Source organism: Leptosomus discolor, chromosome 1 (assembly GCF_034619465.1).
Source record: "Leptosomus discolor isolate bLepDis1 chromosome 1, bLepDis1.hap2, whole genome shotgun sequence".
Classification (NCBI taxonomy): Eukaryota; Metazoa; Chordata; class Aves; order Leptosomiformes; family Leptosomidae; genus Leptosomus; species Leptosomus discolor.
Window position 1 is genome coordinate 61,112,574 of NC_141391.1, and position 27,118 is coordinate 61,139,691.

Below are 27,118 nucleotides of genomic sequence, written 5' to 3' on the forward strand. Positions count from 1 at the left end.
TCCTCCTTCACATATTCATGAGAGAGGGAGATTATGCATGCAAGCAATAACTTTACACATTAATTATTGAGTCAGATATCTGGAAGACCATAACTTCATGAAAGACAATGCACAGAAATACTTCGATTTGAAGAAAAGATAAAGCTCACAGGCAAAAATCCTGAGGTTTGAATAACAACAGCTAATTTCCTGTCCTTCCTCCTCTGTTCCTTATCTAAGTTTCAGGCTAGAATATCTATATTACAAAAAGTCCCCAAGGAAGAACAGAAGTGAGCAGCAGGAGATACATCTGTTCATTGGGCTCTTCAATGGGTTTGGGCAGTGCCTGGTTAGTGCCTATTACAGGTGATGTAATGAGCTCCATCTCTCAGTGAATCGGTTATGTTACTTAGCAAGCTGCAAGGAGTCAGCAGGGCCATGACCCTTTAACTTCCTACACTTTCATATATTACCTCCTTCCTGGAAAGAAGATGGAGCCAGCCAGTTGTCTTGCCCAGACCATGCAGCATGAATGGTGAGCTTCTAGTAAATCATTCTCCCCTCTTTATTGCCGTCTTGTTTGACTTAATGAATCGGTGCACCTGTCTCTACATCAAACAGCACTGAGATAGCCCCTTTATTTGTTCATGGCTGTTAGTGACTCAAACTACTAACTCCAAGTAGTTCAGCTGGCTGTATTTTGAAGTCCCTACACTCATTCTTAGACTGTTAGTGCTTTTTTGATGCTAGCAATTATAACTAGTCCTGGTATTACACAGGAATAATTCACTAAAATGATTTGTTTGAAAGACAGAGAGAAAAAATCGCTTCTGTTGCCCTTTCATCTACACACTGTAACACGGAAACAACACTTGGCAGGAGTTAACCCATGCTCTTGGATAATCTTTCACAGATTAAAAAATGGAGGCATACCGAGCAATTCTTTTCATTTGGATATGAAGCTTCCCACAGCCCTTTTTTCAGATAACATAGACTGGATATGAAATTAATTTAGTGCAGAATGAGTGATAGCTGTTGTCTTTAACCTGCAGACACTCATGATAATCTCTCTAGACTAGAGTCGCTGTGGTTTAAGTTCATAAATAATCCATTTCTAGTAATGTTAGCTTTTTCTGTATATTGCATATGATAAGAGCAAAGCAGTTACAGTTATCTACATACATGTAAGTATCAAGAATGAACACAGTAGCAATGACACTTGCATTGTTGCATAATTTGTTCTGTGTTCAGCTGTAACACATCCTGCTATACAAAAGGTGCCCAGATGAGGGGATCTGGGTTGTGGAATTTGGAATTGCCAAGCTTTTCTACTTTTGAGGCTTTACCTTACTGTCACACTTGCTTTGCCAGAATTTATATTAGTGCTTCCTAGAATACACTTCATTATTTTATTTATTTTAATTTTTTTTCGAGAAGTTGTGCATTGACATGCTTTGAACCTGTCTCAGTACAAAACAGATAACCCTTGTAGACTTATAGTGACTTTTCATGTTTCTTCATAGTTGTAGACTTGAAAGGATGCTATTCTAAGAACTTTGTTATATATCAGTTACTCTCAACAAAGTACAGAAAAACACATTGTTTAAAAGATATAGAGTAATCTGTTTTTAAAACTCCAGAAATCTCAACTGCTTCAGGTTATTTCACACCTGTCCTCAGTCACAGAATCACAAAACGGTAGAGCTTGGAAGGGACCCCTGGAGATCATCTAGTCCAACTCCCCTGCTAAAGCAGGCTCACCTAAAGCGGGTTGCCCAGGACTGTGTCCAGGCAGATTTTGAATATCTCCAAGGAAGGAGACTCCACAACCACCCCAGGCAGCCTGTTACAGTGCTCTGCCAGCCTCACAGGAAAGTTTTTCCTCCTGTTCAGGTGGAACTTCCTGGGCTCCAGTTTGTGCCCATTGCCCCTTGTCTTGTCATTGGGCCCTAATGAAAAGAGATCGGCCCATTCTTCTTGACACCCACCATTTAGATATTTGTAAGCATTGATAAGGTCCCCTCTCAGTCTTCTCTTCTCCAGGCTAAACACACTCAGGTCTCTCAGCCTTTCCTTATAAGAGGGATCCTCCAGTCCGCTCATCATCTCTCTGTTGAACTGAGGAGCCCAGAACTGGACACAGTACTCCAGATGTGGCCTCACCAGGGGAGAGTAGAGGGGGAGAATAACTTCCCTTGAGGTTAAGGCCACATTTGTCTCAATGCATCCCAGGATACCATTGGCCTTCTTGGCCACAAGGGCAGATTGCTGGCTCATGGTCAATTTGTCGTCTACCACAACTCCCAGGTTCTTCTCTGCAAAGCTGCTCTCCAGCAGATCAACCCCCAGCCTGTACTGGTGCATGGGATTATTCCTCCCTGAGTGCAGGACCCTACAGTTCTCCTTGCTGAACCTCATGAGGTTCCTCTCAGCCCAACTCTCTCACCTGCCCAGTTCTTTCTGGATGGCAGCACAGCCTTCTGGTGTATCAGCCACTTCTCCCAGTTTTGTTTAGTCAGCAAACCTGCTGAGGGTGCACTCTGTCCCTTCATCCAGGTTGTCGATGAATATGTTGAATAAGAGTGGACCCAGTACTGACCCCTGGGAACAACGCTAGCCACAGGCCTCCAACTGTACTCTGTGCTGCTGATCACAACTCTCAAATCCCTGCTATTCAGCCAGTTCTCAATCCACATCCCTGTCCATTCATCTATCCCACACTTCCTAAGCTTACCTAGTGTCAAAAGCCTTGCTGAAGTTGAGGTAGACAGCATCCACTGTTCTCCCCTCATCTACCCAGCCAGTCATGCCATCATAGGAAGCTAATCCATGTCATTTGCTTTAGTTAAATATTTTTCCCCTGCAGGCTGCCCTGTTTACGACCATCTTTTGTTAGAATTTCCCTATTAAATTCTTGGCTTGGCTTTGCCTTCAAGTTGTCAGTCTGCTTTTCAGGCTTGCTGTCTTGCTTTGTTAAGCATCATAAGACTGTTTGTCCTTTTGAATTTCTTTGAGTGATCTTTTGTGGTGTTTGGAATTCATTCTAACCTATGTATGCTCTTACACATCCCCACCATATCCAAGTGCCTTTCAGTTGCCTCCTAAGGAAGAGTGCTACCACTTGAGACTTGCTCTTTTTCTTCCCCTTTCCTAAAGGAAGACTGTTTTGTTTTGAGGAGGTGAATTGATGATTTATGTTAGGAGATGTTGAAAAAGAGCTACACCTTGTCGCCCCAGCAGAGAATGGCAGTCCTCATGTTCTGTAAATTTTGTGGGTTTTTTTGTTTTTTGGTTTTTTCTTAATTGCAGACCTGCTCCTGAGAATCAGGATCATGTGATCATGTCATTTTGGTACAGCTTGCTGTGAAAGCTCATCATTTGTTGCTTTTTGCCTTTAAGCAATGCTTGCATGCATGTAGTCTTGCATGGGTTTTGTATATAGAAGATACCTGTATCAATCTGTACTACAGTTTTTCAGATAAAGGTCTTTTGGGGGAAAAATGCACATGAAAATAATTGCATTGCATTGTAGAAACAGAAACATAGAATCATAGAATTGTTTGGGTTGGAAGGGACCTTTAAAGATCATCTAGTCCAACCCCCATGCAATGAGCAGGGACATCTTCAATTAGATTAGGTTGCTCAGAGCCCTGTCCAATGTGCTTTTGAATGTGTCCAGAGGTGGGACATCTATCACCTCTCTGGGCAGCCTGTTCCAGTGCTTCACCATCCTCATCATAAAAAATTTCTTCCTTCTATCTAGTCTGAATCTTCCTTCTTTTAGTTTAAAACCATTACGCCTTGTCCTATCAAAATGTTGCTCTCAGTATGTCTCTTGACATTTGGGGTGGGGTTTGTTTGGTATTTTATGTGGATTTTGTTGGTCTTCTGAACACTGAACCTCTGCTTAGCAGTAGTGGCTTTTTTAAGGTAAGCCTAGATTGTCTGTCAGATAGATACTGAAAAGTATCTGCTGAAAAGTTTTGTGTGTATTGTTTTATATGTATTTCTTATACTGTAGAAACTATTTGGTTTGTAGATAGTTTTTTACTTGTGTAGTGAAACTTCTTGGGAACATTTCTTTTTTCATTAATTGCAGCTATAAATAAAGTAGTGGAGAAACAGATAGAGTTGGGTGTAATGTTTCCTGTTGTGATCTTTGAGATAGGATAGATGAATGAGTCATTCATTTAAGTAGCAGTGCTGGTAATGAAGGCTTCAAAGGAAATATTAAATTCTGTCATTGTGATCTGCCTGAGCTCAGGCTCCTGATCCTGAGAGCGACAAACCCAGGCTGTCCAGGTCTGTTGCAATGCAGCCTGCTCTGGCAGTCGCCTGCTGCTGCTCTGCCTGCTGACCCCTTTTCCCCTCATAACTTCTGAAAGCCAAACTACTACTGTACAAGGTGGAGAGACTCAATGGCTCCGGCAGTGATGTTGAGATTCATGCAGTCTCACTGCTGGGAAGGAGGCAGGGCTGCTGCTCTTGGGAAGGAAGCAAAGAGTGACTGACTTTTTAAAATAAGTGCTTCATTCCTGTGAGTGTGTACGTGTGTGCACTGCAAGAGTTTTGACGTGTTTTGCATGCTACTGATGTTATGGTATGTGTGGTTGCTGCTTATTTTCAGCTGATGTCTCCACTGCTCTTTTTCCTCTCACAACTGAGTATCAGTTTCTGCCCTTGTCTGATCTACAATTACCGCCCCCTATAACTTATGCCTCCCACTTTTTCTCACAGAAAAATAATGAGTTCTACTGATTATTTCCCTTATTTCTTCCCACTCCCTCAGCACCGAGCCTCACTAGCTTCACCACTCCAAGAGGGGAAATGAAAATAGCAACAAAAATTAATAATTCTTCTGTGGCAGACTCTACTTTGCTGCTGTCAGTGCTTTGCCGTAACTCAGGTTCCTGGGGAGCAGGGTTAAAATCCAAGCGGTTGCTGGGACCTTACAAATTCCTGCACAGGAATTTAATAATGCATCAGTTTTTTAGTTGCATAGGACTACTGAGAGGAGACTTAAATACAATTTTCTTGTGCTTATATTAGCAAAGAGGAGCCAATCCACCTTTTTTTTAGGAAATAAATGCTGTTTAGCTCATTATTGCTTGATGCTAAAAACAAACAAAGCAAAACAAAACAAAAACTTTATTAGCTTAAAAAATAGTTCTGCAGAATTAATTGCTTTTTAAGCATAGCATTAAACTGTTGCTTTTATTGTCTGAGTAAGTTGGGGTACTTTTCCCTAAAACAGCAATAAAAGTAAATCCCACATTCATGCTGTGTTTAAAGCAGTTTTGACAAATTTAAGCTTGTTTCCTGTTTTGTTTCTCTAATAAGATGTTTGTGGTAAGTGTGGAATGCTCCATAGAGGCCTGATTTCCAGCTGAAATCAGGTATGACAAAGCTTGCCAAATCATTGTGTTTGATCTAGTTAACAGTAATTTTTTTTTTTTTTTCCTTTTCTTATTGCTAAGCAGAAGTCTGATATTTCCTGGAAAAGAGCTGGGATTAATTTTTGATAGTCTGTAAAAATCCGTATGAGCAAACATGGCTTTAGTATTAATTCATGCCATGCTAAAATCAGTGATGGCATCCTAGTGCTGGAACAATATTTCTCACCACTGGGATTTGCCTCCTATCTACTCTCTCATACCAGTTTAATCCCTCTCAGTGAAAGTCATGAACAACAACAGCAGCAAAGCTGCCTGGTTCATCTCCAGTTCTTGTGGTGGTTATACAGGTCTAAGCTCAACAGCTGAGTTCGTCTCTAGGGGCAGCCACCTTCCAGCAGGGCTGGTTCCTGCTGCTATCAAAAGATGTCCTGGAGCTCAGGGCTCAGCAGCACTGATGAATGTCTTCTGCCCCAAGCATGGCAATACCTCTGTGAGCTGCCGAGCTACTGGACATACAAACACCTAGCTCGTGTAAGCCATCACCTCTCATGCAAACCGAGAGCTGCCAGGTCTTGTGGCTCCTTTGAGCGCAGCAGGAGAAAAGGGCCAGGGATGCCTGACTTTCCCAGCAGCACAAGAGCTCCTGTCAGCTGCTAAATGGTATCTCACAGCTGTAAGGGGCAGTTCCCGCCATGTTGTCTTTCTCCATCTGGAGATGCTTTCAGCAAATTTCCGCTTTTTGCAAGGCATAGGTTGTGGGGTAGTTTGTTGGGTTTGGGTTGGTTTTTTTGGGGTTTTTTTTTGGGTGTTTTTTTTTTTTTTGGTAACACTGTTTTTCACTCTGACTGCTCTTAATACACTGGTTGCTAGTGCACTGCTCTCAGGTGCTGTAACCCTACTTCGTTCTTAAAGACAAGAGGGTGGATTGCTTATCATTTGCCTAAATTCAGATCCACGGTGAAACTCAGAAGGTGCAACTGTGCACTGTGATCCCTGATGCCCTCTCTAATTATAACAAATAAGTATATAGGACCTTTTTTTTTTTTTTTTTAATGAAAGCAAGATCTAGCTTGATTGAACAGCCAAGTGGGAATACTGTTTTTCTCCAGGTTGGCACAAGCTCTCTAACTGTGCTACCACACCTCCCATGTGTTATGGCCACCATTCAATCCTTACCAGCCATGGTGGTTCAGAGGTGGTTTGTGTGACAGAAAATTTGTTCTTAGACAATAAAAATCAGCTGGCAAAGTTTTGAACCGTGGTGATGTAGGAAATAGTGTTTCTTCCTATGGTCTCAGCGGTCTGTAAAATGATACATTGCTTAATAGTTCAGCAAGGTGAATGTCTTGATTAATCAGAGATGTCTTCCTATGGGAATGGGGTCTGATTATTTATTATTATGGAAAATGTGTTAGCTCTTTCTGTAGACAAAGTCATTTTGACTCAGACAGATGTTCTTTTGCTTTTAGAGGATAATATAGATTTTTTTTTTTCCTTTCTTCACACCACTGCATGAGCTAGCTGTTGTCTTTATCTCTCTTTTAATGCTACTTCTTTTCTGCAAATTGGAAAATATTTCCTGAGGACACCTAGGTTTCCACTTGCTGGAGCATCTTCCTCAGAACTACTCATAACTACCCCTTTTCATAAGCTTGTATTTTTTAGATTAATCTCTTTTTTTCTGAATGTCAGCCACAGGTTGTCTTTCTTCCTTTGTTTTTTCTTTTGGCAGACCACCTCACTTTGCTTTATCACACTATCACCCGCTTATTATTCTGTGAGCTCTGATATCTATCTGCCTCCCTTGTCTGTTCCTTAGTGATAAGGGAAGACCTTATTGCTCTCTACAGCTACCTGAAAGGAGGTTGTAGCGAGGTGGCTGTCAGTCTCTTTTTCCCAAGTAACAAGTGATAAGATGAGAGGAAATGGCCTCAAGTTTTCCCAGGGGAGGTTTAGATTGGACATTAGGAAAAATTTCTTCATCAAAAGGGTTGTCAGATGTTGCAACAGGCTGCCCAGGGAAGTGGTCGAGTCACCAACCCTGGAGGTATTTAAGAGGTGTGTAGATGTGGCACTTGGGGACATGGTTTAGTGGTGGACTTGGCAGCATTAGGTGAACAGTTGGACTTGAGGATCTTAAGGGTCTTTTCCAACCTAAATGATTTTGTGATTCTATGATATGCAGGCATCTTTGCTCTTCTTTCTTTCCATTTCACATCATCTTTTCTTCATTTTTCAGGTGTTTGAAGCACTCCAAACTTGCCCTTCAAGCCTGATTCTTCTCTGTTACTAGTTTTACTTTTGTATCCTGACTTCATGGCCACGTTTCCCATTCTCCTTGTTCAGGAGGTTGTTTGCCAGATTTGCAAGTTTTCAGTATATCTGCCCTTCCCTCTTCTCTCATACCTTTTTCCTATCCAAATTTTACCTTAATCTTCAGCTGCGGCTTTAATCTTGGGATCTTTTATTTGGTGGAACCTGCTGGATTACATTTCTTACACGTACATATTCCAGAGTGTGCTTACTGAAGCGTAACTAATCATTGTAATGGTCTTCTCTTCTCTCCTTGTCCCATCTTCTGCTGCCTTGACAACCACTTAGATAACTTTTCCGACTCCTACCCTTAAATGGAAAAGCATGAAAAAAGAAAGAAAAAGCTCACAGCAACCTCTCCCACCTTTAAATTCACATGAAATCTCCACTGTTTCTGCTTTGTTGGCTTTGTTACTGGCTGTTTTACCAGTGAGGTTTTGTTAAGGCTAAAAAAGTACTGAAACTGACTTTTGTAGGTTTTATTTCACAAGCCTGGTTTATCTGAAGGTTCAAGTACTTTCTTTCCTCTCCACTGGAGTAACCTTGCTCCCAGGTTGCAAAGAACTGTTCCTAAATAGCTGGAGTGGGTAGGGAGTCGCATCTACCTTCAGTTTTCCATAATAGCAACTACCGTCTCTGGGAACACTATGTTCTCCATATATTTATTGGTGGGGAATAGGCAGGTCTAGTTTACAATTTAGTGGACCTTCTTAGACAGATTATTTTGGGGGAGAAAAGGCACACAAATTGCTACGGCAGATGGCTTTGATGCATTCCTTCTCTTTCTTTACCCAGAAGATGAAAGTACTCAGTCCACTGGCTAGGTCCAGATTCCTCCTCTTAAGTCATTTTTTGCTTGGCAGATATTTTTTGCTAGAAACTTTTGGAGTGAATATTGCATTTTCCTTGAAAGGATTCCTTTTTTAGCCAGCAATCTCACTTCTGATGAATTTTTAAATATTTAATAAAGCAATTGGTCTGTAGAAAGCACAATTTGCATTGTCTTTGTGTTCTTACATGATGACTGAGGAGAGTGACAAAGCAGTACTTTGTATAATATCTATACTTATTTTCAAAACAGAAGAGGATAGATGTTTTCAATTTAGCATAGAATTCCCTACAGTACTTATCAGGCTTTACAGTCTTAACATTTTTAATCAGTTGTAAAAGATCCTCTTACTCTCTGATTTATATAATAGACCTTAGCTTTTCTATTTTTGCTTCATTTGACATCAGAACGTTTCCGATCCTATAAAAAATTGGTATTTTGTTACTTATTTTCATCTTAAATTTTTCCATATATAATGTCGATAAAATTCTCACTTTTTAAAGTGACTTTTAAAGACAAAAAAGGTTAGCTATATCCTTAAAACAAAAGAGATACGATATTTAATATCAAGCATATTACTGACATTTTATGTGACCATTTTTCCTCAAAATCGTATTGACTGAAATTTTCAAAGGACTAATGACTGGTCATATGTTTTGAATTTTCCATCTGCTGGGGAGCTTTTAATGCTTTCTGAAGTGCATTGGACTCTTCTCTCTCCCTCTCTGTTTTAGAGAGGAATTGTAAGAAGAATTGCAAGTTATATAAACCTTCCCTGGCACTCCCAGGAGTTCATGTTGTCTGGTAGAACAGTCCCCACACTGATGTGAAAAATGCTTTCTTGGTGCCTAGTTTCCATTCAGTTTCAAATACCTCTTTTGCTTATCAGTGGCATTTCCTCTTCTCCTGTCCAGTGGGTGACACTGACCAAGGGTTGAGGCTCTTCCAGGCACTTTTCTTGGCTGTCAGTGTTTTCAGTGGGCTGTCCCACTGAGAGCAGACCCAGAGCTGACAATGTGGGTCAGGACTGAAAGCAGGTGGTACAGAAAGGGCGGGTGGCTGCACGGTGAGACTGCTGTGTTTTGCAGCCCTGACTTAAGCCCACAGGTAAATCTGTTGCTTGTGACTGGCAGAATGAAGGTCAGTTCCAGTCAAAGCAGAAATTTTGGCAGGAGCGTATGTCTTATTTAGGGGTGATCCTTCTAGAAATTTTGGGCCTAATGCACACTATAAGCCTGATTTCTTGCTCTCGGAACTAGCAGCAATATTAATGTATAGGCAATTGTTTCAGCCTCTAGGCTTTTCATAGCAGTTGCTGGAGTTAACTAATTAAAATAAAATGCCTTAGTTTTAGTGTTTCAGAGTACTGTTGTAATTGTCAGGAAGGTTTGGAGACTGATCACAAATCCCTCTTTTCTATGGCAGACATTGCAGGAATATTGTGACCTCACTGGTAGGCTTTAATTACTTGTTGCATATGTTTCGACTAGCTTGAAAACTGCTGTCTTTAATTTTTAATTGTTGGGCTTTATTCAGGTCCTCCAAACAGGAGGCTGAGTATAAATATATGAAGCTCATAATTAAACCTGTTGTCTCTAACTCAGTCTTAACAGACAGTGTCCTGGCCTGCTCATTACTTTCTGTATTACTTTCAAGAAGTTTAAACAAGTACACCTGTAGTGTGATACATAATGTGCCTAGCTGGTCTCCTTTGATAACTCTTGGCTCACTGTTTTGCTATAGGCTCTCCCTGAAATCTGTAAACTCAGGGTTACCTGCAACAAAGAGTTTACTACTAATACTTAAAAAACAGAGAGTGAGAAATTGGAGGATTTTGTTGTTTTCTAAAGATAAGTTTGCATTAAAAAAGCTGTTACAATCATGCCTTTAATTCCCTAATTACATGTTACATACTCTTCCTCAGAGCTAACCTTTTTGGGCACAAGGAAGAAGCATTATTTCACAGATGCAATTACATCTGGGGCAAAGATTTTAGGAGCCGTAAGGCACTGTCTTTACAACAGATTAAATAGAGAGCCTTGTAACGAGAGGCTAGTGCAAAATCCGGACAGCTGAAAACAAAAAGTAAAAATTTGCTTACAAGTGATGGCTAAGAGCACTTTAACTTGGAACAATTCAGTGGATGATGCAGTTGCTAGGTAATGTCTTTCATTTCTGGAAAAAGTCTTAAGGTGAAAGCTAATCAATCAGGTAGACACAGTATGATGTCATTTGTTGCCATGGTTTCTGAACTTAGCAGTCTGTTATCTGCAAATAATATTGATGGTTGCTATGCAGTTGAATCTTTTCATATTGTTGTTTTGCCATTATAAAGCTCTTTAATCTTGGCTAAAGCTTCAAAGAGCAGAATGTCTAGGAGTTTAAATGTTTTAATAGATAGGGTTGTATTACAACCCTAAAATATCTTGAAATTTACTACCTAATAAACAACAGGCATCAGCAGGAAGTGAACAAGGTTAACATTTTGGTGATTAAACTTCCACAAAGCAGTTGACATTTTCTAGTAAATTAATCTGCAAATTAAATATCTCTGTGGAATTAGTGCTACGACTCATTATATGGCAGATCATGTAAAAAAGGGGTAAGCAGTCAATCCTCTGGATGATAAGGCAGTCAAATGTACGAAGCTGTAAATGGCTCCAAAGCCATCACAGCTTCTTGAACAATGTCCTTGTGTTTCATATATCTTTTGCTGTTGGATTGTGCCTATTTATTATGTTTGGGTTTTGCTAGAAAATATTTTATAGCAGCTTATGCTAAACATCAGACAGTTGGACAGGCTGAAAGGGAAATAAGCCTTATTTTTCCTGATAGTTGTCAAGGAGAAGAAAAAGCATTCTCAAGTCAGGTCCTTTAAATCAAACACAATACTTCATTTTTCATATTCTGTAGGGAAGATGTTAGTTTTAGTAGAACACCATGTATCCTTTACTTGATTTATTGGCATCTCTTTACAGTAGATTTTCTTGATAGTTTGAGTTATTGAAAGAATTTTGGAGGGGAAGAATGAAAAAGAGATGAAAAGACAGAGCTCAGTGCAAGCTAGAGAAGGTAACATGGGGTGATCTAAAAGATGAGGTGATGTGTAGAAATACAAAATGTTCAGTACCCATTGGTGAAATATTTTAAAGGAGGGGAAGGCCCATTGGACAAAGTGGAAAGAGAAAAAAAAAAGGAGAGAGAAAAGCAGAAAAGAAGGCTGATGGAAGAAGAACTATTTTTATTGGGGTGAGAGAAGAGGGGAGGAAGGGTAGAAAAAACAGTCAGATGATGGGTTGCTGAATTCTAGGGGGTTTACATCTTCAGAGTGACATTTGCCATGCTGTCTACTCTTTCTCTTTTTCATCAATAGATTCTTTCTCCTCCTCTTCCATTTCTACTGTTCTCTGCCTTAAAAACACATTTCTTTAGAAAACATTTTGCCACCTTCTTTCTTGTCTTCACACATCTCTCCTCTGTGTGGTGACATTGACTATCACATTTCTGTCAAATGGAGAAGTAATTGCCTTTGTAGTCTTATTTGTCCCCTTAATATAGTGAGTGAATTGTCAAGAGCATGCCCTCCACGGGAGACCTGAGGAGGATGTCACCAGAAAAAGCAAGGCATATGGCTAAAGTGGGCAGGGGTGTTCTCGATGACTCCTCTCCTGGAACTCCTCTAGAAATTCCCTGTTGGCTGTGCAGAAACACAATAGCAGCCTTCAAGGAGTGTATCCTCAAAGTGCTGCTACTCAAGAGGAGGCAGATGGAGGAGACATGTCGGCTTGATGATGATAGCAGATGTCAACAAGTTAACAATCTGAAAAGAAAACTAGCAACACAGCAGTGCTTCTTAACCAAATGTTTAAAAAGAGGGAGGAGGAAAAAAAAAAATTAAAAAAAACAACATGGAAAAGAAGACACAAATCAGCAGTGCTGATCAGCAAGAGCCGTAAAAGACTATCTGATGCTAAATCTGTAAAGTGGTGCTGTTGAGTGGATTTATCTAAAGAAGACACTATTAGGCTGTCACAGAGGAACAGCATTTACTTCATATGCCATATGCCAACTGTGCAATCAGGCTTCTGGTCATACATGCCGCGTGTACTGAAGTGGGGGACAAGTCTCAGCCATTTGCAATTGCTCTTGCATAACGCTTGCTTCTACAATCCTGGGTATTCAGTTGCTTGTGCTGTTGTGAGAGTTCTGTTGCTTGGGATAACATACTTATCTTTTATTTCTCCAGGGTTTTTATCTTAGGGATATTTGTTTTCTGTGTTGATTTTTTTTTTTTTCTCCCTTAAGGAAAAACTAAGTTGTCAGACTTTTTTTAATACTCTTTCACATTATAAAGCAATTCAATTTAAAAAAGATTAAAAGAAAGGTACATTTTATGTCTGAGAAAAAACCCACACAACTTATTATATGAGGGACAGCTTGGTACTTTGTACTAGTGAACGACTTCATAAAACATACATGCAATAGTGGAAAGTCTCAGAGAGCTCTGACAAAAGAATTTCTTAATTTGTGCGTTTATGATGGTTTTCTTAGGCCGAATTTTTATACCAACAGCCATTGCAAGACACTGAGTGCAGGTGATGAGCAGACATGGGACTTTAGGTGCTTTCTAAAGGAAAATGATAAGAGCAGCTGTATACAGCAAAGTCCCCAGAGCCACCGTGACACTCCCCGCGTTGCACACACCTTGTGAAGCCTCTCAGCCTGATCGCAGCCCTTTCACACGGGACTAAGATATTCCACGTAGCACTGGATGGCCCAGTGTCACTGAGCACTTAACATAGATTTGGAGTAGGATTTCCAAACATGACATAGAAATTAAAAACAGATGTATCAACATAAGGAATTAGTGAAAGTATCCTGACCTTTGAAGCCACTTTTGGGCCTAAGGTGAGATAATACAACCTGGAACAAAAAGTTACCGGCTATAGATACAAGCCTTCTAAGTGTGTGATATGGTTAATGATAATAGTCGACTGCAGTTACTTCAGCCCTGTAGATAGTGTTGAATGTAGAAGCTGATGCAGTTTTTGCCATTGAGATGTGCCTAGTAAGACTAAGGAAAATACAGGTATTTAACCCAATTACATGCTTTAGCTACTGTGGGTGCTATTTAAATAAAAATCTCAGAGCTTGCTGCCAGAAGTTTGCTCCAGTGTACAAAACTATTGAAGAAAAAAAAAAAAGTGATTCAGAAATCTGAAGTTTGGAAATTACTTTAGATTTATTAAAGCAATTTTCATTTAATTTTATGTCTGTATGATTCAGCTAAGCTCTTCTCTGGAGCTTTTATATCTTTAGTTGAGGTCTTGGGTCAGTCATGCTGCAAATAATCTTTTTTATGAGTAGACTTAAGGCATGTTTGTTTTCTGTGTAGTGATTTAGAAACAGGAAGTTAGTTCCCAAACCAAATCCAAACAAGCAGTTGTTCTTCTAATAATTGCACCACATTTTTTCTTGAGTATGAGGAGATAAATGCACAATTTTATTTTTCACAACATACTGCAGAAAAAAAGGTGCTTGTTTCTTGAACCTTGTGTGGACAACCCAATTTTTATCAGATCTCCACAAAAACAAGCCCCCCATCCCAAACCCCCAACAGCCTAACAGAGCAATCCTGTGCATACTAAGAAAATAAATTCTTTGTTGTTCTTGTAGGTTCAGTTAAAATACAAAACCATCAATATTCCCATCTGATGTTTCAAATGCAAGGAAGTTGCTGTACAAGATGTCCTCTCCTGGGCTGTTGGTTTTCTGTCTTTCCTGCAAAGACTCATGAAGTGCAGAGCACAGCAAAGCCAGGGCACCACACTACTGATACATCTCTCATGCCTCTGCTGCTATCACTGTGCTGCTCACCAGGAATGAACTGACACTGCTACCTGTGATAAAGGTCGGTGTGTTGTGATGAGCAGCACGGTGCCCCTTCCTCATTCTGCAGCTACAGCTGAGTACTCTGTACAGAGGGCAAACCACATTGAAGGGCTCTGACATTCTTAATTTCTCTGATATGGTGAAATAGCACTTCAGTGCAGAAAGGAGTGTTCAAGTCCAGCAGGAGAATTGGTTTTTTTCATGTAGATGTTGAGCTCCTTTTGCTGAAGAGGTAGCACCAGAGTTATGCTAGCCCATCTAGCTGTTTTGTCACAAAATTTCAGACATGGAGTACTGGAAACACACAGAACTGTACTGATACAAGTCCATAAAGCTTTTTTAGAAGAGCAAAACTTATTTTTTTCCCAACATAACTAGAGGTTGCAGGAGGCATTGTTCACGTGTTACAAGTAGAACACTGGTCTCGCTTGCCCAAAATCCTTGTAGGAAACTAATCCCTAGATTCACACAGTTTGTGTGAGATCATCCAGTTATTCAGGTGTTTAAAGAGGTTCCAAGGATACTTTTGCACATACTAAAGATTGTTCCAAAGGTTCCCTTTTTCTGGCACCTCATAAACCATACAACCAAGCAGGTCCAAGAATTACCAGCGTTTTAAAAGCCAGAGATCACTCCACATACAAGGCAGAATTAATTTTTTTTTTTTTTTCTAGTCAGTACAATATTTTTTTTTTTTTTAAATGAAAAGCCGTGCTAGGTGTGGGAAGTCATTCCAGGCCATTTTGGGAACAGGACATATGAAATAAACTATATGTGCCCACTAGGAAGTCTGTAGTTGTGTTCTGTTTGTCTATAAATTTCTCCATATTGATCAAGCTCAGCTGGATTGCACTGCTCTTAATGCCTCAGACTGAGCAAGGCATGATGAGATTGTCCACCTTATTTTTGGCAACTGCTGCATTTTGTTTGCCCATTTTGTCATACTGTTTATTCCCTTTACTAGTCTTTTTTCCCTCTGCCACTCAGTGACATTTCCTTTTCCTTACCTGAAGCAGTGCCATCCTATCTATTACTTCCTTAAGTCACATCTGTTTCACCCCACCCAGTATGTCCCCTGAAACTTTGTGATCTTCTGTACAAATCTTCCCATCCCCCTTCTCTGATTTGCCATTTCTGAACATTATTTTAGATCATCTGTTCCCATCGAGCATGAAATGGGTTCTGCTGGCAGAAAGACATAGCAGCTTTACTGAATGTGCTCAGGTTGCCTGAGATTTCTTGATAACAAAGAAATTGCAATTTCTGATAGGTAATGCTTTCAGATGTTAAGCCTGGGACAGCCATGGGGCAGAAAAGTCCTTCCTAAAGGCACATTCCCTTCTATTTATCACTAGTCTAAACCACCGTCTTTCCAAGGTACCAATCAACCTGGTTTGCTTTTATCAAAATCTTGGTGCAATTTGGTGCTGTATTCATTACACATTAAAAAAAAAAATATTAAAAAAGACTTTATTTATTTGTTTTCATTTAGAAGATAAAAATTCAGCACCATGCACAGAAAAACACTTTATGTGTTATAGGCAGGAAAAGACAATGAAGTACATCTTATTATATTCAGTATTTATTTTTACATTGAAAGCTATTGCTGTTTCTTCATGATATTTTTGCTGGCAATAACAGGGTAAAAACGTTTTATTACACAAATTATATATTTCTAGCACAGTGTTTTAAAATGAAAATTACCTGTGTAAAAGAGACTTTCAATCAGTCTATATAGGCAGCTGGAAATTGGCTTGAATGTACACAGCTAATGGCCACAGCATTTCGCATGGGGGCAGGTTTAATGTAAATCTCGGCAGTCTTTACTTACACTTTCATAAATATTGGACAAAAGGAATGAAAAAGTCTAGTAAATGGTAAATAAAATCAAAAGATAAATGCTTAAGGCATAGATTTTTAGAATTCTAAAGTCAGTTATATGACAAACTTATGTGTTCTAATGAGATGTGGCATTTTAATTCCCTTTAAAAACCAAACCCCTCACCCTAAGCTGGTCTTTTTTTAGTCTTCAAGTAATAACAATTATTGGTAATAAGCTAATACTCCTCTTGACATCAATGGGAGGAAACAGTGCCATGAAATATTAAGATTGTAGACAAATAAATGTCTTGTATAATTATTTCATTTTTGGGATCTTGCATTGCAATAAGTAGGTTAAGCTTTTCAGTGCTAACAGCTAATATAACCTCCATCATAAAGCTTCCTTCATCAGACGAAATTTACTCTCCCTGTTTACAGAGAAGGAGAGGAAGACACTTACTATAAAATGTCTAAGGTGAACTTTTTTAATTTTACTCATAAAATTGTAGCTCTTGCACTGGCAGTTGAGAAGGTGCAGAATATTATAGTCCTCCTGTGTTTAATTGTTTCTGTATGCCCTGGAATTTAAAAGAGAATTTAGGATGTGTTTGGCAGTAGCTTTCCCTCTATAATCAGGTTGCTATGGTAAACCTATTATTCTAGACAAAGAAAGAGTATGTTTAGTAAAGTGCTGATCCCTTTTCAGTATAATGTGAGCTTCAAATTACTTTTGAATTATTGAATTTGTATGGTAAGTATTCTATCACAATAACTAAGAGAAGGTCACAGAATAAGGTGTGGCTTCTGTTATTTCAGTAGCAGATACACCTGGCATTGTAGTAGTATGGCTGAAGTAAGCTAACCTTGCAAATATCTTATCCTGGTTTTCCCAGAGAAGCAACCTGAAATTTATTGTTACAGAATGCTACTAATTTTGGGGTTTATCTGTATGGAAATAAACTGAGCCTTCGAAGTTTGCATTTGCTACATCCTATGTAGTTAGCTGTTCAGAAGCCATAGGCCTTTAATTATCTGTTAAATTATCTCCACAGAGTGAGCCCGCCTTACATCATCTAACCAAAATCTCAGTACTTTTGGAGGTAAAATACACTTTCTAAGTCAGTACACAGTTGCGATTATTTGGTGTCACCACTAAGTTCACTTCTCATGTCCCTAGTGCTGATTTTGTCATATTTGTAAAAGAGAAAGAATAATGAACTAATAATTTCATTATCAATTTCAGTAGCAGTGTACTGAACTACTGTAACTGTATCTGAATACTTAAAAGTAAAGAAATAGCTCAGAGAAATCCTTTTCCAGAGCACTTATTGACTGAGGTTTTTGTCAATTTTCAAGACACTTTCAGTTCTGCTGAGGTCCGCAGTCAGATTATCTATATCATACCCTGAATTTAGGTGGGAGCCAGCCAAAATATAATATGAGGCACAGATATCAACAATGAATTTTGGCTTTTTGAATGTATGTGTTGGTGTTTTATTCATTAGCTAAGCTGAGAAGATTGAGACAATGGGGCCTAAATCCCCTTCATCTTTTATTTTGGGAAGACAATCTGAGCTTGTATCTTTTACATGACAAAAATGTGCCCTATGTGCCTAGGGATGAGATATTCCTCAGGTTTTTTTTGCTGATGAAACCGTCGGACATTAACTAAAATGAATAAATATTAATTGCAGCAGGGACTGAGAGCAATCTGTTCCCATTCCAGTGCAAGTGCCCAGCCACTGGGCTCTCAGGTCATCCTGACTTATTAAATTAAGCATTACAGAAAGTAATGCTTAATTACAGAGCATGCAGGACCATCATTACAGAGCCTTTCTTTGCTCATCCCTCTGCAGGATTTTCCATCTCTGGTGACTCCTCTCTTCAAAGAAACTTGCTTAAACTGATTTTATTGTCCTTCAGGCATCCTCCTTATTATAGCACTAGCTGGCCAGGATATTACTGTTAAAGATTGTTTTTTTATTTATTTTATTCACAACAGATGGGTCCTGTTTGTCAGGTGGCTGACTGTGCTTTGGGACACTGCGATGTGACATTTTTGTAAAAGTAGCCAGGTTGTCTAAGGTGAATGCATAGAAGGAGACTGTGAGAGCCCCAAATGGCAACAAGTTGGACTCATTAAAAGTTTCTGTATATTTCAGTGCTATGGAATTATTTTTTTTTTAGAGTTTCTGATGTAGCTGTCCTTGGCAAATAATTATAGCTTAGAGAATGCAGGCAAATAACATCAATCATTCTTAAATGTTGTCACGATTACCAAATACAACTGTATTTCATGATGTGGTAGATGCACTTCCTATAAGAAGTTTCTTTCTGGAACAAATACCCTCATATAATTCATAGAATCATAGAATGGTTTGGGTTGAAAGGGACCTCAAAGACCATCTAGTTCCAATCCCCCTGCCATGGGCAGGGACACCTTCCACTAGACCAGGTTGCTCAAAGACCCATCCAACCTGTCAATTCAACATAATTTCAAAACTATATATATTATAAAGGTATCATGAGGTATTTGCTGTTAATTCTCTCTATCAGCATGCCTTTTTTAAAATTCTTGCTCTTCAAGTTGATCATAAAATGTCTTTCAAGATTGAATCCTGGCACACAGAATGTCAGCTTGAAAGTGCAATGTTCATTGATGCTTAGGAAGATGAAGAGTATGGCAGCTATAAAATGAGCTGGGAGTTTTTTTCCATAAGTAATAAAATCCCTCCTACTCCAACTTAATTAGACTGGGCTTTTTTGAAAAACAAATGTAAGAAATTTAGACTAGAAGTTGAAAAAAAAATAGATTAAGCATGATCTGGCAGTATGTTGACATTTGTCACAACAGCTACAGTCAAAAAAGCCCCCCTAAGGTTCTCCTTAACAGTCCTTTCTCATCCAGCAAAATATTTTGGCAAATCCTGAAAAAATATTGTGCGCGCTGAACTGTTTTGTTACATAATGAAAGGCTGCACTTAGAGGATTTTTTTGCTTTGTAGCTATGGTTGCTCCTACTGTACATTTGGGTTCTACAGTCAACAGAGCAGTGTCCAGGCCCAGGCTGAGTCTCACTGATGCTGTGATTAAATTAAAATGAGAGAAACAGGTTTTTCTGCATCCTAATCCATGTCTCTGGTGGCCCTTTTTTATTCTTTCCCAAGGCCATCAAATGTGATACTTTGATCCATGGTTTGCATCCTATTTAGAGCATTCTCACACTAGCGTTGTGTTAAAACAATTTAAAAAATATAGAACCAGACTCTTAGAAGATAGGAAATAACACAACCAATCTTACCCTGAACTGAGTTTGTCTCATATATGTGCAACGGAAGACTGTCCTTGATCTTATTTTTTTTTCACATCTGACCATTTAATACTCACTGCTCTGAGGGCTTTGGAGTGGAAGATCTGTGGGAGTTTGGATGAGTCTATTCCCCCTTTAAGCTCTGGGGAGGTCTCCTGTGAGCAGGTTGATGGAAGGGAAGACTCTGACAGAGGCTGTGCTTTCGACTTCTATTTCCTCTGGTCTAGACAGGAAAAATTATAGGGATTTTTGCTTTCCAAATCCCTGACAGAGTATTTGAAGAGAAAACATCTTAGATAGTCTATGCACAGGGCTATTTCACTCTAATCATATTCATTTTGGAGTTTCTGAGGTGTATGCTAAATATTTTAGATCAATTATAGAGGTTAATTATGCAGTTAAGCATGTGCCATGGCTGTGTTATGCAAAGTTGAGATATGAAAACATACAATGCTAATAATTGCTTATTGTTGCTGTTTCCACCAAGGTATAGCAGTGATATACTCTGCTTCTGGTTGCCATGGAGGAGGGATAGTATTACGGATAGTAATAGTGTTTATGTGCATACTTTAATGAATACAGAGTGACTTGTAGTTTGTCTTTGGAAGGTAGGCTGTAGAACAAGTTTGGGGGTTTATTTAATTTATTTTACTACGCTGAAATCATGACTTTAACAATTATTTATTTTTACAGGGAGATGTGAATGTGGCCAATGTACTTGTTTCCCTCCAGGAGACAACAGAGTTCATGGCAAAAACTGTGAATGTGATGATCGACAGTGTGAAAATGCGGACAGCGATGTCTGTGGGGGTATGCATTCACTTAATAGACCATAATTAATATAAGTCTTGACAGTTTATAACTTTCTGTTCCCCCTGACTTTATAAAATAATGTCACTATAAACTATCTACATAATTGATTAATTATAATAGATTTTTGTAAGGAACCAGCTCTATAAATATTGAGTATGTTAGTGAATATTTATTTTAAAACTTCAGAAACACTAACAATGAAGTAGATTAAATACATCTAATAGCATATATGTAAGTGCTGTAGTATATCCTAAACTCCATCAGTGTTCATTAGAGAAGAATAAAGACACTTAAAGCAAAACCTGAAAAATTAGGTAGTTTTACTTTGTATTTAGTACAGTTGATCTTTTACTGATAATGTTGTATTTTACCTAAAGCTAATAATGACCAGCAATACTTCTGAATATTTCATATTCACTGACAATGATATGGCTGTTTTCTAAAAAAAGTAGTGAAAATATGAAAGAATCTAAAATGCTTGAGATACATTGTCATAGTAATTGTATATGCAGACGGTTTGTTTTAATGTTGACAGTGAAAACTCCAATTTTTGATTTTTCAGTAATGTAGTTGGTGTTAAGCAGTATTTCAAGTTAGTTTTAGAGATGTAAATGCATAGATTCCATATGGTATTTTAAAACAGGGGAGTAGGATTTGTCCTAAATGCTGTCTTTCTAGATTTTATTGATTTTATTTTAGAAATGATTCTTTGATTCTTAAGATTAACAATGTAGTTGTTATGAACAATGACACATTTTATTATATTCCTTATTTTTATACAAGAAAAAATCCATATTGCTTCATAATCTTTGTGTACATAAGCAATTCTGACTACAAGAAAAATTTCTGCCATGCAGAATATAGGCATATATGGAAAACTCTAGGTTGAATTTCTAACCAGCCATAAAAATAGTTTATAACATTCAGTGTAATTCAATAATACAAATGTGTAGAAAAGAATAATTTTGAAGTTAATTTCATATAAAGGACATAACAGCAGGTAAAAAACTGAAAAGCTGGGTCATATTTGTTATAAATTGAGTAGCTGGGAACCAAAATTCGTCATCTTTCATATTTAAAAATATGTCTTCCATTTATGTCATTCATATTTTACATTATTTAATGATAATGCTTCAATATTAATACTGCTAATTATATTCCACATTTTGGAAATCTTAGACAAAAATTCCATTCTTCCTTATTAGGAAGGCTATGGTGATAATTTTAATTTTTGTTGCTGGCTAGAGCACCTCACACTTAAGTTAATAATCACCTCAACACATGAGCCATTGTCCGTTTTTTACTATGCAGGAGACACTGTAGGTCATACTATTACCTGAATAAACTCTCCCCTTTAGTCTAAATAGCTTTGTCCAAAGAGAATGTCAGAAATTGATTAGTTTTTAAACCATACACTTTAAAGTTATTTTCCTAGTTCTGAAACACCAAATGGAAAGAAAAGCCAGCTCATGAACTTAGGAATCAGATGTAGTCTTAAGCTCAAGTTTTCCACTCTCATTCAAGCTGATAGTTTAGTTACTAATGATTCTTTGCAGCTAAAAGGAATTGTATGGGAAACCGCAATTCAGGTGACTGCTCTGTTTGAAACTGCATCTGTTGATAGGACTTCAGAAGGCCCACCCTGTCTTTTTGCTATTCCAGGTTACCGAGCTTATTCCTAACTCTTTCGCCAAAGTGCCAAATCAGGAATTCTGTTGTCCTGGGCTTTCTTGTAGGTAAAAGTGGAGAAAGCATGGCACGAGGTGACGATTAAATCCACCAAGATCTGACCTTTGAAGTGCCTCAAGGGAGACTAGAGCATCTTTGCTCATGCACAGCTATCTGAACTTGGTGAGGTGAAGCTGGTCTCCAGAATTTTAATCTTCCCAATCAGAAGTCATGCCACTCTCAAAATTGCTGGATTTCTGTAGTAAATCAGTTGGGGTTCCAGTGGTAAATAACTAGCAGATTATTATTTCATATTCTTGGTATTTTATTTCTTATTCTGTCTATTACATTTCTAAATATAGTTTGAGATATTTTTATCCTAAATTTAGTTGTAATTTACTCCTTGAAGCATGTTTCTATGTTATTATTATTGTTGCATGATTCCACCTGCTTTTGTTCCTTCACAGTCAAGGACTGTTTTGCCCTTCCTCGGTTTCTGTTCTTACGCCACAGAAGTGTTTCTTTGCACTTTGGTTCTTCTGTGTGAAGTGCTCTGAGATTCAAATTAACAAACATAGATGTCTTACTAATTACACAGTTCTCTTCCATACACCACTTTCCCTTTTTGTGGCTGCTGGAGCTCTGAAATGGCTTCTCATCCACCTGCCTCAAGACACCACCCCTCACCCCAATAACGTAAGGCAGCACCTATTTAGGTGTAAGTACTAAGTATAGGAATGTTTATCTTCAGACAGTCCCCATCAGTTGCATCTTTCTGTTCACTCACCATTTCGCAAGTGAATTCCCCTCATCTTCTCTTATCTTCAAACTCATAATGAGCCATTTACTCCTTATGCATTTTCTGCAACTTCATCTTTCACTGTCTCCCACCAATATTTTCATTGAAATGTCTCTTCCTACAATTTCTGACCAGCTGTAGGAATTTCTGTTATCCTCTCAGATTCTCAATAGCCTCTAATGTTACTGACAGCTTCAGCCCTAATCTTTGGTAATTGTCAGCTGTTTTGCTTGGCTACCACTTTCTATTCTGATTTTGAATATTTCTTTTGATATACATTATTTAACACAGCTCACTTTTTAGGAGATTCTACCAATTTTAACCTTACTTTCTTTCCTTTTTTGCGACTTACCTATGAGCTTCTCTCATTAATTTTGCACTAGTGGGCACGCACATCTCTCTCTCTCTTCCTTTTGGGTTTGTCCATGGTTCCATCTCAGCCTGAACCTCTTGACACCTCTGGCTGAACTGCTTATTCTTTCCTCTTTCCTTCTCCTCTTTTCACTACTATTTTTATACCACTGTTGCTACCGAGGCAATCACTGTCAGGACATAAACTCTTGCTAGTAACTCCAGCTTCAGAGAATTGTAAGCTGGACTCTGTGAATGTGCAGGGTCTGACAGTGAGCACTAAGTGCCTGAAAGCAGAAGGAAGGAAGACCAGTGTTTTCAGATTAAATGCATGCTGAAATGAGAAATGTGAATGACAACCTAAATGATTTGAATAAGAATTGTTACTGGCCTTCTCTGACCAGCAGAGATTGATTAATAGCTTGCTTTCCAAACCAGCTGTCCATGCAACGGTAGAAAGACATGAGGCAAAAGATATGATAAATTAGGGTAGAACTGAGTGAGACCCTATTACCATGCTTCTGCATGATTGTAGTGAGTCATTCACTTAAAAATTCAGCTGTCCATCACTGCAGTACAGGAATAGAGACATTACATCTCCACAAAGGCAGACGTTGCAGGAGGACTTGGCATTGATTCCAGAGCACTCTGCTATTAGAAACTGATTCATAGAATCACAGAATGGTTTGGTTTGGAAGGGACTCTTGAAGATCATCTAGTCTAATCCCTCTGCCATGGGCAGGGACATCTTTCACTAGATCAGGTTGCTCAAAGACCCATCCAGCCTGACCTTGAACACTTCCAGTAACGGGGCATTCACAGTTTCTCTGGGCAACCTGTTCCAGTGCCTCACCACCCTTATCATAAAAAATGTCTTCCTTATGTCCAAGCTAAACCTGCCTCCTTTCAGTTTAAAACCATTGCCCCTTGTTTTGTCACTATGGGCCTTGGCAAAAAGTCTCTCCCTGTCTCTCTTATAAGCCCCTTTTATAATATTGAAAGGCTGCGATAAGGTGTCTCTGGAGCCTTCTCTTCTCCAGGCTGAACAACCTCAACTCTCAGCTTTTCTTCACAAGAGAGGTTTTCCAACCCTCTGACCATTTTTGTGGCCCTCCTCTGGACCCGCTCAAAGAAGTCCATGCCTTTTTTGTACTGGGGAGACCAGAACTGCATGCAGTACTCCAGGTTGCATTTCATGAGAGCAGAAGAGGGGGAGATTCACCTCCTTCGACCTTCTCGCCAGGTCCTTCCTTCGTTTTCCTCTTTCTCTGCCTGGGCCTCTACACAGAGACTTAATACTCTATGGCTGGAGGAAGTGTCTCATGTTTCAGATAAGTATGTTCTGCCTAAAGAGACATTCCCTACAGTTCAGTTTTTTTCAACGATGTAAGATTTCCCCAGGTGTATTTCAGTGCTCTGTCACCTTCAGAGGAAAGAATTTTTTCCTCCTGTTCAGGCGGAATTTCCTGTGCTCCAGTTTGTGCCCATTGTTCCTTGTCCTGTCACTGGGCCCTACTGAAAAGAGTCTGGCCCATTCTTCTTGACACTCGCCCTTTAGTTATCTATAAGCATTGATAAGGTCCCCTCTCAGTCTTCTCTTCTCCACGCTAAACACACGCAGGTCTTTCAGCCTTTTCTCATAAGAGAGATGCTCCAGTCCCCTAATCTTCTTCATAGCCTTCCATTGGACTTTCTTCTCCAGTAGTTCCCTGTCCCTCTTGAACAGGGAGGCCCAGAACTGGACACAGTACTCCGGATGTGGCCTCATCAGAGTAGAGGGGGAGAATAACCTTCCTCAACCTGCTGGCCACACTCTTCTTAATGCACCCCAGGATACCATTGGCCTTCTCAGCCACAAGGGCACATTGCTGGCCCGTGGCCAGCTTGTTGTCTACCACAACTCCCAGGCCTTTCTCTGCAGAGTTGCTCTCCAGCAGGTCGACCCCCAGACTGTACTGGTGCATGGGGTTATTCCTGCCCAGGTGCAGGACCCTACACTTGCCCTTATTGAACCTCATGAGGTTCCTCTCTGCCCAGCTCTCCAGCCTGTCCAGATCTCACTGAATGGCAGCACAGCCTTCTGGTGTGTCAGCCACTCCTCCCAGCTCAGTATCGTCAGCAAACTTGCTGAGGTGCACTCTGTCCCTTCATCCAGGTTGTTGATGAATATGTTGAACAGGACCAGACCCAGTACTGACCCCTGGGGAACACCACTAGTCACAGGCCTCCGACTAGACTGAGCACCACTGATCACAACCCTCTGAGCTCTGTCCTTCAGCCAGTTCTCAATCCACCTCACTGTCCACTTGTCTATTCCATACTTCCTAAGCCAGTCATGCCATCATAGAAGGCTATCAGGTTGCTCAGGCATGATTTCCCCTTGGTGAATCCATGCTGACTCCTGATAATCTTCTTTTCCTCCACCTGTTTAGAGATAACAGCCAGAACGAGCTGCTCCAACATCTTTCCAGGGATGGAGGTAAGGCTGAGTGCCCTGTAGTTTCCCAGATCCTCCTCCTTGCCTTTTTTGAAGATTGGAGTGACACTGGCTTTCCTCCAGTCCTCAGGCACCTCTCTTGTCCTCCATGACTTGTCAAAGATGATGGAGAGTGGCTTAGCAATAACATCTGCCAGCTCCTTCAGCAGTCTCAGGTGAATCCCATCGGGGCCCATGGATTTGTGTGTCCAGTTTGGCTACGAGATCCCTAACCCAATCCTCCTCGACCAAGGGGCAGTCTTCCTTCCTCCAGACTTCCTCTCCTACTTTCAAGGTCTGGGATTCCTGAGGACCAGCCTTAGCAGTAAAGACTGAGGCAAAGGCGACATTCAGTAACTCTGCCTTCTCCATGTCCTCTGTCACCAGAGCACCTGCCTCGTTCAGCAGGGGCCCACATTTTCCCTTGTCTTCCCTTTGCTACTGATGTATTTGAAGAATCCCTTCTTGTTGTTTTTGACATCCCTAGCCAGACTTAATTCCAAACGGGCCTTATTCTTCCTCGTTGCATCCCTGCATACTCTGACAACACTCCTATATTCCTCCCAAGTAGCCAGTCCCTTTTTCCACCTGTTGTAAGCTTCCTTCTTTCCTTTCAGCATTTCCAGGAGCTCCTTGCTTATCCAAGCAGGCCTTCTGCCTCCTTTGCTCAATCACCAGGTTGACTGTTGTCCATTATGTTCTGTTCTCTTTCAGGATTGAGGGCAGGCAGGCAATAAGAATTCAGAACAAAAGTAAAGATCAATTTGAAATTGATTTGATAATGCTCTTAACTCCATTAATTTTGATTTGTTCTCTGGACCATTATTGGCCTAGCTGTGAGTTCTTGTCACAGCAAAGCATCAACCATTAAAGGAATAAAATAGAAGCCCTTTTGGGTTCTCTGCATGCTGCTGGTTGGTGCAGGATTGTTCTGCTTAAAAACTCTACAATAAAAACAAACCCAAGAAAAATAGTAAAAAATTGGTTGAAGCTTCACACAAGTTTGTCACTAGGGCCACTAGCAAAGGTTGAAACTCATAAAGCTAACTCATAGCAAGGCAATACTATATTTCTAGGGGTGCTCTCATTTTGTTCTATGTCAGTATTTCAGTCTGTGCTTCATATAGTGGGCCACCAATTAGATAATCAGATTTGATGAGACCTTTTAATATTTAGTCATGGATGTTTGCGCTATCCTCAGCACTAAAAAACAACTAAGCCTCTGGTCATCCCAGTAAACCAGTTCTTTGACTGGTGAGAACAGAATTCTTTGAGAAGTCTGACTTGTTTCTTTTCAAGTGAGCAAATTCACTTTGACTTTTTAACTACTTTTTTTGGTCGCAGCATATCAGAATATAATCCTAACACTGTAGGGAATCCAGTTGTGTGATGTCATGTCTCATCAAAGAGCAAATACAACTATCTCTTTTATTTGTTTATACCAATGCCTTGTGGTAAAAGGCATTACTTG

The 27,118-nt window shown here is 39.6% G+C and overlaps 1 protein-coding gene across 3 annotated transcripts in view; it reads left to right on the plus strand.

Annotated features, from left to right (window-relative positions):
• The window catches only part of ITGBL1 (integrin subunit beta like 1), a 154,135-nt gene that overhangs the window by 111,325 nt on the left and 15,692 nt on the right, over window positions 1-27,118 (plus strand). For 2 of the 3 annotated variants that reach the window (XM_086482065.1, XM_086482063.1), the window contains one exon: window positions 20,234-20,350. In XM_086482065.1, coding sequence (XP_086338191.1) covers window positions 20,234-20,350 — 117 coding nt within the window. The remainder of the gene's footprint in view (window positions 1-20,233; window positions 20,351-27,118) is intronic. The other variant, XM_086482064.1, reaches the window with a different exon arrangement.